The sequence below is a fragment of the Cololabis saira genome, chromosome 16 (genome assembly GCF_033807715.1).
Source record: "Cololabis saira isolate AMF1-May2022 chromosome 16, fColSai1.1, whole genome shotgun sequence".
NCBI lineage: Eukaryota > Metazoa > Chordata > Actinopteri > Beloniformes > Belonidae > Cololabis > Cololabis saira.
Genome location: NC_084602.1, coordinates 12,383,685 through 12,395,028, shown reverse-complemented (window position 1 = coordinate 12,395,028; position 11,344 = coordinate 12,383,685). Strand labels below are relative to the sequence as shown.

Below are 11,344 nucleotides of genomic sequence, written 5' to 3'. Positions count from 1 at the left end.
TGCTTTGCTGTTTGCTTTCTCTTTTTGATGCAGTAATCTGCGCGAAAGGCAGAATTCAAGCAGCACTCCCCTGGAGCCAGCCTCCTCTTTCCAGATTAAAGAGGAGCAAAATGAGGGGAAATTGGGAGGGCATGCTTGTTTTGGGCCAGAGGGATCACAGGCTACACACTCTCAGGTGAAAATCCAGAATTAAATTGTCACGTTTTTTAAAAGCTTCACAGAGTAGGTCATTGCAAGATAAACGCTGGTATACGGGTTCTTCTATATATAGATTCATATTTTGATGATTACCCCAAGTTGGATGGCTTAAATTAAATATAAATGAAAACAAAAGTAGATTTTGACATAATACGACATAAACCAGTAAATCAGAAGGTGAATAACAATATAATCTCCTTATAATTCATCACATGGACCATACTTAGAAAACACGTGAACGGACCCCCAAACCCTCTATGACAATAACACAGTAGTGACCTCTCCAAAGAGGACAACATGTCTCATTCCTCCTCACCATAACTACTGCTCAAAACAAAATCCTTTTTAAATGACAAAGCGCTTGAGCTCCAAAATATTCTCACATCCTACAGCCGGGAACACACGGGAAGAAGAGTTCCAACCGAGGTCCCACGGAGGTCACACCAGGCAATCTGGCAAAGATTCAGGCAACTTCTTGCTAACATCCAAATCCAAGGGGTTTTTGTGGCGACGTTGTTGTAGAAAGAGACGAATGTAGAAATCAGAAGAAACAGTTAGCATGAAGAATTTGAAATATTTGTGATTCATTTTATAAATCAATTTTCGTCGGAATTTAGACTACTCTAAGTGTTTCTGTCTTACATCTTACTCAGTGAACGTATTTTCCTCCCTCATAGAAATGCTTCAGTACACTTCAGCTCAATTTGAATCTCTTGTTAACAACTCTATAAACTGATTCCACGCCACCTATGTTGGAGTCTGACTTTCTCTGAAGCCACTTTGTGGTAAAATTCAGTTCACATATGTGTTTTGTTCTCTTGCAGAATCTCACAGCATCCCTGAGCTTGCAAAGCTGCTGATGTTCCCTTGAAAACTTTAAAATATACTTTCCCCATCATGACAACACGCTGTTTGGGTCTAGAACCCCCACCACCACCAGCACCATCAATAAAACCATAAACCTTTTTTGTTACAAGTGTGTTGGAGTTTCAAGGTGCCTCTTGATTATTATTATTGAAGATATATATACATTTTGATTCATCCATGGTGTGTTGCCATGGCAATAGGATTTTTATTTTATTCTGGATCTTGTTTTTTTCTTTCCTCTCTTACTATTCACAATGATGCCTCTTGAACCATCTTAGTTATATTCTTCATGACCAAATAAGCTTCATTTTCAGACAGACTGATCTCATCAGTAAACTACAGTGCTTACAGGTCTTTGAGGGCTCCTTTTGTGTTTCACAGTAAACGTCCTTAACTGGAATGAGAAACTCAAATTGTATGTGTCTGTAGTTGCATGTGGCTGTTTTGAACTGAGTATGCCATTGATGTAAATGGTTTACAAGCTTTTTCTCAGTTTTATGAAGTGTTCACTATTGTTCACTATTAGCTTGTGCAGCACAATGATACAGTTGTTGTTGATTTTTTTTTTCATTTTTCAAACTTCATACACATGTGCAGATAGTTCAAAATATATTTTCTTCAATTTTAAATTGACTGATGTAATTGTCTAAAAAGATGTAGGAGCCAGTTTTTACATCTACTGTACCAGACTCAGGTTTGTTGCTAAAATGTATTCACTTTTTGCTCAGATTAAATATTCTATCTTCAACTTCAAACTATGCAAAATGCTTTTTTGCCCTTGTCTTTGTCAACAGCCAAGATACACCCGTGCAAACCTGGTGTCCTGCTGTAGCTTAAAGGAAAAGGCTTTAGTTGCTACAACGAACTTGAATAATTCAACATTTTAATCTCCAAAACAGAGACAGTTTTAAACTCCACTAATGCAAATGTAATCCATTTTTATTTCCCCTCATCTGACTTTGACAGGTGTTCTTGGGTGTTGTAAAACGGGGAGCGGTGTGCTGCATCAGCCACTTCGAACCCTCTCCTGCCTTCTGATGTTCTTGAGATTTAAATGCTGTTTAATTCTACTTCCAGTTTTGTAGTCTCAGCATTTGGAGCAGCATTCTTGAGGACTGGTTAATAACGTTACCCTGGATGGAATTTAACATGAAATGTGTATTTTTAGTGCACGCCCTGAACATCTAAGCTGCTGCATTTGTGTTTTCTTTGGTGCCTGTGTCATTTATAGACATTTCTGAGCTCTTGTGCATTCAAACTCAGAAAAATATATACACATAAAAAATGAACACATTTGACTAATTGTTTTCAAAATCTTCCTTTTTCATTTAAGATACTGTGTATTTATAGACATATTGTAGGACATATTTATAGTTTTATAATTACTATATAAAGCTTACACAATACCAATGCAGATGATTCATGCAAAATATAACTTGATGTCCACAATGAATACACTGCCATGGCATGTTTTTTTTCTCATGGTATCATGGTGAGAAGGTTACAGTAACGAGGCCACAGTGCACAGTCAAGGAGAAGACCTCTCTTTTCATTTAATGGATGTTGACTCAAGTAATATGACTATACACCCACTCGTCCACCCCCACCCTCACCTGAAATGACACAAACGAGAAAAGACACCAAATTGCAATTTCTGCTAAGTCCTGTGACACTCAAATAATGTAGATGTGTGTCAGCATCTTTAATTACATTCAATTATGCATCAAAATGTCACTCTCAGGCAATGATCAAACCAGGTTGCAATGAGATGAAATCATAACAATCATTGAAGGACACTGACTTATAGTTGGAACTTCTTTGTTAATATTAAACTGATGTTTTGTTGCAGGGCAGATAATGAGTGGTCAAAATAAATGCAGAAAAACTAGAGTGAAGGAAAAGTGCACACTGCTGTGAAAGTTACTGCATCAAGTAAAGTTGATAAATGACTACTCTTTCCCCTGTTTTTCTTTTTTCAACTTCACAACAGAATCTCAGGTCTCTGCTGAGTTGGAGATGGATGCGCAGGTGTCGTTAGTCTTCGATTTCCCCCGGCTTTGCAGAGTCATCCTTGCAGGGGAAACGTGACCGGCTTTTCCCTTTTCACCTACAATAATCAGCATCAAATGTTTCATTTTATCTTTCTCACTCTCTTCCCCATGAGTGCTCATATAATGTTTTTTTTTCTTGACCTTCACACGGAGCCCACAACACTCCCTTGAGCTAAAGCAGCTTCTTTTCTTGGAGAATAAGAGGTGAGCAGGAAGCCAAAAAAGGCAGCTTGTTCTGTATGTCAGAATCATGATTTTTTTTTTTTAATAGCACCAACAGATCACATTTTACGTGTAGGCTTCAGCTATCAAAATGTGCAGCTCAGGGCTTACACCCATGTCTGATTTTATCCATGCCATGGGAACTATAATTGTTCCATTATAGACTACTCAGCTATTGAGAATAGGTATGGATGTGCTTCATGGAACAGCATCAGTATTCCAACACATTACAGACTGGTGACATCCTGCACCAGGTGTGTCCTGCAGTAGTGGGTGGGGCTAACATCTTCACTGCAGCAAGGCAAAACTTCCACAGGACATCCTTATGATGAAAGAAGCTACAGCAGACCACACAAAGTACTGCACTTCACACATTTCTGGTGTACATGAATCCCACTTTTATTTTCCACAGAAAAAAGATGATGTTTTTTTCTTTCTGATCTGTTAAGGTTACATTTAAAACCATTCTATGAAAAACTGTAGCACCAGAGCAGATTTCCATTGCCCATTCTTTGATAAAAATGTCAATTTGTGCTATTTTTCAGTTTTGATCAGCTTTGATTAGGGAGAATCTTGTATATAAAAAAAAAAGATTAGCACTTCATATCTTTTTTCAGTCATTTGCAAAATAAAACAGATAAAACTGTATATTTTCTTTTCTTAATTGAAATCACAACCAATACATTTAGAGCAAATAAAAAAAAATTGGTCAGTTTTAAGCATAATCCAAGCAGGGAATCAGCTTTCATAATTATTATGATATATTCATATATTCATATGTATACACATCTATATATATTTTATGTCTTATATACAAGTATGGCACTTGATTACACAAAGAGCAAGAAAACACTTCACAAATAAAAGCAGTGGGCGCTTTGGTGTGTCATAAATTAAGGAAGTCACAGACGTTAGCGTTTGCAGCAAATTCAACAGATACTGTTTTGCAAGTTAGCTAATAAGCAATGGAATGGTTACATATGTTAAGGTCAGTGGTGCAACACAGGCAACAAAAAAACATGAATTAAGCTGATGCATTTTATCTAAGCTGAATCATAGTAAGGATTTATATATCTATGCATATATAAATCTGGATGGTAGAATTTTCTTTTAATTTAAATTGTGCCATTTAACAAGGTCAACGCAAGAAAAAAGAGGTGGAAAGAAAATATCTTAAAAAACACTGTCATGTCAGAAGCACATCTGGATAAGATCAGGCTCTCAAGTGTTCACCTCCAGTGCATTTTTTTTCTCCTTTTTTTTTTTTTTTTTTTTTTTTGCATTACCCCTCTTCAAGTACAGCAGAGCAGCCCGCAAATGAGAGTAAATCTGTGAACACTTTGACATGGTCTCCATTTAGCATCTTACAGAGTATAAACGTTACTAAAAAGTTGCGTCAGTGCAATAATAAATAAGTAAACAAACGTTTAATCCACGTTTGCCATGAAGTCCATAAAAGACAAATAAATGAAAAAGAAAAAAAAATTGCCCACTCTTAAAGTCATGATACGAATTAGGCATGTCCATCATGGTCTGTACGTGTTTCTCATCCCTTCATCTCTATGTGTTACACATACGCAGAGTCACTGGACTGAGTGCGGCCAAAATTGGGCACACTCATCCTGGGCAAGTCCTTGTTTCTGATCTCATAAATGGACTTCCGCCGGGCTTGCACTCCTCGTACGGCCGTTTTGATTTTCCTCCAGCCCAGATGATTGAGTTCTGCCAGGTTCAGCACCACGCAAAAGCCACTGACTGCGAACATGAACACCAGGAACACGGTCTTCTCCGTGGGTCTGGATACATAGCACTCGACGTCTTTAATGCAGGGGTAGCGATCACATTCGTAGACCGACGGGACGTTGAATCCATATAAGAAGTACTGACCCACCAAAAAGCCTATTTCCAGCGCATTTCTGAAAACCACCTGGATGATGTAAAACCTGGAGATGCCCTCTTGTCGCCTCATTTTCGACTTTGTAGTTCTCATGGCCGAATTGGGGATCTCTTTTACTTCTAAACAGTCCGGCTCGGCTTCTTTGGTTGAGTTCTCCGTGTTCTGAAGTACTCCATTGACAATGGTGTTCTTAATCTTTTTGCTCTCGTCTCGCTTCAGAGAATCTTGATCCTTATCTAATGTCAGATAGACCGTCGAGTACCGTCGCTCCTTTTGCTTGGCCGACTGATGCACGGAGTATGTGATAAAACAAAGACTCGGGGTGCAAACCATGATTATTTGAAAAACCCAATATCGAATGTGTGAAATGGGAAATGCCTTGTCGTAGCATGCCTGGTTGCAGCCCGGTTGTAAGGTGTTACAAACAAACATGGTCTGCTCGTCATCATACACAGTCTCTCCAACTATTGCTACGATTAGAATCCGGAAGATGACCACCACTGTTAGTAGGATCCTAAAAGGCAAGCAAACAAACAAACAATGTGAAAATATGTGTAAGTAAATATTACAGTGTAGTTTGGGGAGCTGTCCAGTGCTGACACAGTATGTATTACAAATCGAGGATTTGGGGAGCTGTCCAGTGCTGAAACAGCATTTACTACCGTCTAATTCTTCATATTTAGGGAGCTGTCCAGTGCTGAAACAAGACGCTCATGGATGTGTGTGTTTCTAACAATATTCTTTTTTTTTTTCGTTTGTGTGTGTGTGTGTGTGTGTGTGTGTGTGTGTGTGTGTGTGTGTGTGTGTGTGTGTGTGTGTGTGTGTGTGTGTGTGTGTGTGTGTTAGTCTATCTCTCAGCGTGTGTTTTGTGATTTGATTATGACACGTCAGCAATCGGTGTTGCCTTAATTGCACCTGTGTGACCATGTTAATGGAATGAGGCGACAACTCTCACCCTTACTGGACAACCATCACTCAAACTCACTCAAAAAACATCAAATGAACAAATGGACGTATGAAAACATGAAACAGCACATGAATTTTAGTTGTTTGAATTTGAACCACCATCCCAGGATCCTGGAAGACAGGACTGCTCTACTTTGCTGTCACACTTGGGAAGAGCGAAAAAATGGAAATCTGGGAAACAAGACAGAAGAATCCACACCACGACACGACACGAAGGACTCGCTACGGAAGATCCTGGAGGCACAATACAGAAACGGGGGACTGGGAGCCATGCTAAAGACGATCCTGGAGGCTGCTGGGTTTCTTCGGTTGTTCTTGGTTTTTTTTTATACATCTTACCTTCCTATCATAGTAGAGTGCTGCTGGACAGCAGCCTCCAGGAGCCTCTCTAGTATAGTCCATTCCCCCATTTCTGAGCATCCGGAGAAGACGAAGGTAAAACGGAACTCTCTTCAAATCCCTCCAAAAAAAGAAAGCAAAAATCCAATCAGTTCTTCTCTATATTTGGTTGTTGTCAGGCTCCACAACGTCGGAAATCAGCTAAAAAAAAAAGATGCATCCGTCAGGGGGATGCGTCTACCGTCCCCGCGCCTCTCCTGTCTGTGTGCGCGCCGTCTTCTCGAGCAGGAGCAGAGAGCGCAGCCCCAACGGGAATCTTGCCGTGTGTGCCGAGCGCTGCCACAGCGTTGCCACGCTGGTCCTTGTCATGAGAGTCTGAGGGCTGATTACTATAAGCCCTCCTATTTTCGATCTTCAGATCAGGTTGATGGGGCTGGGCGCTGCGTATAGATGGAGGCAGGTTGGATTTAATGTCTTGCCAGCGTTAATCCGCCTTTAAGTAGTCTCCCCTCCCACCCCCTCCCCATGCGTCACGTACGCACAGACAGGTCGGTGGAGCGCGGCCAGTAGTGCCGAGGCTTCTGATTCCCAGTTTTAAAAAATTTTGGAAACTACATTGTGCCCCACTCGGATGTAAAACTGTTGTGCCCACAAAACCATAGCGGTGAGTCTGCGTTCTTTCACATGGGTGTTTCCATGTGGGAGTCAAACCCCTAACCACGCAGTATTGTGGATGTGCCAGCTTGGATGCGGTGTCCTAGAAACAAGGTGACTTTCCCGTGTGTGTGTGTGTGTGTGTGTGTGTGTGTGTGTGTGTGTGTGTGTGTGTGTGTGTGTGTGTGTGTGTGTGTGTGTGTGTGTGTGTGTGTGTGTGTGTGTGTGTGTGTGTGTGTGTGTGTTTCTTTTTTTGTTTTTTACTCGTCACTGATAAACAGACACCTGCAAGTATTGATGATTTATTATTTCTACTGTACATCTTTCACCCGGAATCCATGGACTCGGCTATAGGATAAATGAAGACAATCCTTTCCAAGTCACCTTTCCCCTAGTGTCACAGGCCCGGATGAAAGCGCTGTTGTTTCCATCGCGGGCTAAAGCCTGCATTATGGTTCTGCGTTAAATCGACGCAGAGCCTACGGTGCGCGTCGACGCGTACCCTTCGCCGTAGGCTCTGCGTTGGTGTAACGCGGGACCATAAATCCGCCTTAAGATGACGCTGTGGATACTGTGACAGAGTGAAAGTACCATCCGAGTTGCTAATCGCTTTACAAAGCAAGCTCGCCTGCTTGCCTCTGTAGCTGAAGTTTAAAAATAGAAACAAAATAATGTGGCCCCGCCCTGAAAATCTCTCTGAGGTTTCAATTTACCTCGCTGCATTGTGCCTACATTGATAAACTGACAGCACAAGAAGGTGTTATGAAGTGCGTGGGGGAAATCATTTGTCGTCCAACACCTCCTCCCATAATTCATCTTTCTAAATCAGTTCTTCATAAATAACTTATTATAATGGTATATTTTAGCACCGTCATAGGTTATTATTATTCTCCCTGCTATTGGTTTTGTCCAATCCGGGTTTACTGATCACGTGACAGCAGTGTTGTACCTGAATAACTTTGTGTTGTTCATTTCTCGTGAGGTGGCTGATCCTCCTGTCTGTCCTTCTGTCTGTAATCTTTTCTAATTTAAATCTGCAATAACCTCTAATCATTCATCACGTGAGAAAAGGGCAGAGCTTTCCAGAGACAAGACAGACAGAAAGAAAGAAAAGGACTTTGGTTAGTTGTTCATAAACGTTACATATCCACGTAAAAATGACACTTGTAAGCATTTCAAACCGCTTGAATAGTTTCCTTTGAGACACATCATCGGACAATAGGAGGCAAAAGAGGGTTGAAATGGTAGAACATTCTAAAGGAAATGTATACACCTTGATGTTCATAGTACTGGGTGCTGGAACTGTGATCTCCTTCATGCGCTCGGCGATACCAGGTTACACTGTTGCCGCCGGAGAGGACATTATTGGCGTAAAGGTCCTGGCGAATGTCAATGTCGCACTTTATGATACAGTTGTATGTGGTTTCGTGAATGCCAGCGGATCCTAGCCTGGGAAAACATAATGAACAAATGAAAAGATTTGGCCACCATAGCAAAGAAACCTGACATGCAGCACCGCCGTCAGCTGTCATAACAGGTGCTGAATTGGACAGCTCCGCCAACAGCTCGTAAAACACCATGTGTAGCACTTGTAGAAGATTTACACTGAGTAATCACTCGTCACAAATTAGATGATGAAGACAAACATAAAATATCGAACCACCTCAAAAATGTTGATGAGGTCAAATTAATTTGGCCAAAAATGGGCTATACCCCAGGCTATATAAGACTTCTAAACCTTTCATATTCTCCTCTTACAATGAATTATTCTTTTCTTTGGTGTGTCAATTTCATTCTGTGCGGTTAAATGTTAGAGATTTCCTGTATGCACCAATGAATGAAGGCTGGATGAGTGTCTCCGGGCAGCGAAAACGTTCATTGCCGATGGGGATGACCTGCCCGTGGGGCAACTGAAGCTCTTCTCCAGGGAGGAGGAGGACGCAGCGGTGCATCTCCTTCTTAAAGTCTACAACTGCATAGCAAAGCTTCTCCTCGATGTCCCACTCGATCTCAGGTTCAGCGAATCAGTTAAAGGTGTAAAAGTTGGTCAAATTGTCTTTTCTCTGCAGATGTGATTGGAACATTGAGCAAACCGTCAGCTTAACCTTTTTCCAAATGTCCATCTTTTACTCAATTCATTAAGCCATTTTGGAGGAAAATGTGTTTGGATAATTACATAGCTATTAGCCCACTATAACCCATCAAAGGTAAAGGTTGCACTCACCAGTTGTGACATGAGGTAATCTGTGAGGTCACGACCTGCCAAGTGCAGACGCATGATGGCGTGAAGAAGAGCATGACCTTTATAGAGAGGCACATTGTGGGTCACACGGTCACCAGAGTCCAGAAGATACCTGTAGCCAGTTGTCAGTATGTGAGCATTCCGCTAATCTGTTCATTCGGGGGGATATCTGACACACCTGGGGCACTGCAGAGGCGTACAAAGACAGCGCGGCTTGGATGGCCACATACATCACTGGGACATTGAAAGTCTCGAACATGATCTGAGTCATCTTTTCCCTGTTGGCCTTTGGGTTGAGAGGAGATTCTGTCAGCAAGGTGGGAGGCTCCTCATGCAGAATGAAACACCGGTAATTTGCTTTATGATACAGTGAGATACATTTTTTTTTTCCAGTGGTAGGCCTACGTGAATATTTCAAAGTGATTTTTATTCATGTATAGTGTGTTAGGAATCACTTTCTTTACCTGGTGATGTGGACCCCAAACGATGGAGGGGAACATGGCACGTGGTGCGTCATCGCCGGTGAACCCAGCCTTGACCAAACCCCAGCCGTTGATGGGATCTGAATGATTCACTTGACTTTTTAAAGTCGGTTAGTCTTTCATTAATAACAACCCACAAAGGTAAATCAGCCTGGTCAGATACTGACCAGTTCAGCACCTGGAGCCGGATGGTGAGTGTGGAAACCAGGGCTGCAGAAATGTCTCGTTGGGCCCCGATAAGGGACCGCACGCCAGGGCGAAGAAGTGCGACCTGGTCTCCATATTTGGCAGCCTTTGCATTTAGAAAAGACGCTCCACGAATGGCATGAAAAGACTGAACTCCCAGACGGACGTCTGTGCCAGCTCCTCCAAGTGTGGATGGAAGCAACAGAGACATGGACGGAGACAATAACAGGCCTCCCTGATCTTTCGCCTTCTGATGAATAACAGATAAATCTCACCACTGTGGTAGTTCTCATCCAATCATAATTTAACATTTCTGAAACAGCATTGCTTTCCAGAATTGTATTTATTTATTCATCTTTAAGCAAAGTAAATGATATTGTTAACATCATGTGCTATAAACAGAACAAGCAATGGATCTTTAACTGAAGACACATCACTTGCTTAGTCTCAAGGGCTCTAGTCATACTGTATTCTTAGTTTTCCCTCTTGTTATTTTCTTAGACTTGTGGGACATCTGTGGTTGACAACAAATGGAGACAACACATGTTCTTCACAGCTGGTCTGAGCAGCTGTTTGACATAAAACCTCATTTAGATTTTGTCTCAACAAAGTAGTGATGCTTTTTCACATACAATCAGTCCCATTTACTGCAATGAAATTGCACTCAAAACTGTTTAATTTCATTTCAATATGCTGTTGGACTCAACACAGGCTTTGAAAGGAGATAGCAGAGTCAACCTCAGTTTTAATTTAGCATAAAATCAATGAGTTTATCTAATTATACTCTTCTGTATGGTTAATATTGATTTGATGGCCATGCAGCATGTTCTACATTAACATACTGAACATTTTGAAATGTTTGCAACACCTGTCTTAGACATCCTACCTAAATGCGTGGTTTAAATGTAGACTACAACATGTCAGATTACAGCAATTTTATGTTACAAAATAAGATTGACAAACATGGGTAGGTCCTGATACTATTTGTTATTTTTGGCATCAAAATAATAAAGAATAAGAAAAATATAACATATTTAATCTGTATTCAGCTCTGAGGAACGAACAAGATGTAGGAAATGACATTGCCGTGGTACTTTAAGCAGGCAGAGATCAACCTCTGAAGGATGTAAAATAACACGGCTAAGAGCAGTGGATGGTCCCACCACAAGGAGGACGAGACAAAAGGGCACAGCAAGCCATGAATCATATGCTGCTGTCACCCGACCTCGAGCCATAACCC

At 41.2% G+C, this 11,344-nt stretch overlaps 1 protein-coding gene and 1 pseudogene across 1 annotated transcript; both read right to left on the bottom strand.

Moving 5' to 3' along the window:
- Positions 1–3,702: 3,702 nt before the first annotated feature.
- On the bottom strand, positions 3,703–7,015 carry gjd2b (gap junction protein delta 2b). Its single transcript, XM_061744004.1, has 2 exons — positions 6,541–7,015; positions 3,703–5,749 (listed from the first exon to the last, which is right to left on the bottom strand). The coding sequence occupies exons 1-2, from the start codon at positions 6,609–6,611 to the stop codon at positions 4,906–4,908; spliced, it is 915 nt and encodes a 304-aa protein (XP_061599988.1). The 5' UTR covers positions 6,612–7,015; the 3' UTR covers positions 3,703–4,905.
- Positions 7,016–8,240: 1,225 nt separating this feature from the next.
- On the bottom strand, positions 8,241–10,200 carry LOC133462124 (actin-like; annotated as a pseudogene).
- Positions 10,201–11,344: the final 1,144 nt, after the last annotated feature.

What these genes read in the sequence shown, in the direction of transcription:
- gjd2b (XM_061744004.1), bottom strand. Translation starts at nt 6,611, where the DNA reads ATGGGGGAATGGACTATACTAGAGAGGCTCCTGGAGGCTGCTGTCCAG. An exon ending in CACTCTACTATGATAGGAAG is followed by an intron (nt 5,750 to 6,540) that starts GTAAGATGTATA and finishes CTTGCCTTTTAG; the next exon opens with GATCCTACTAACAGTGGTGG.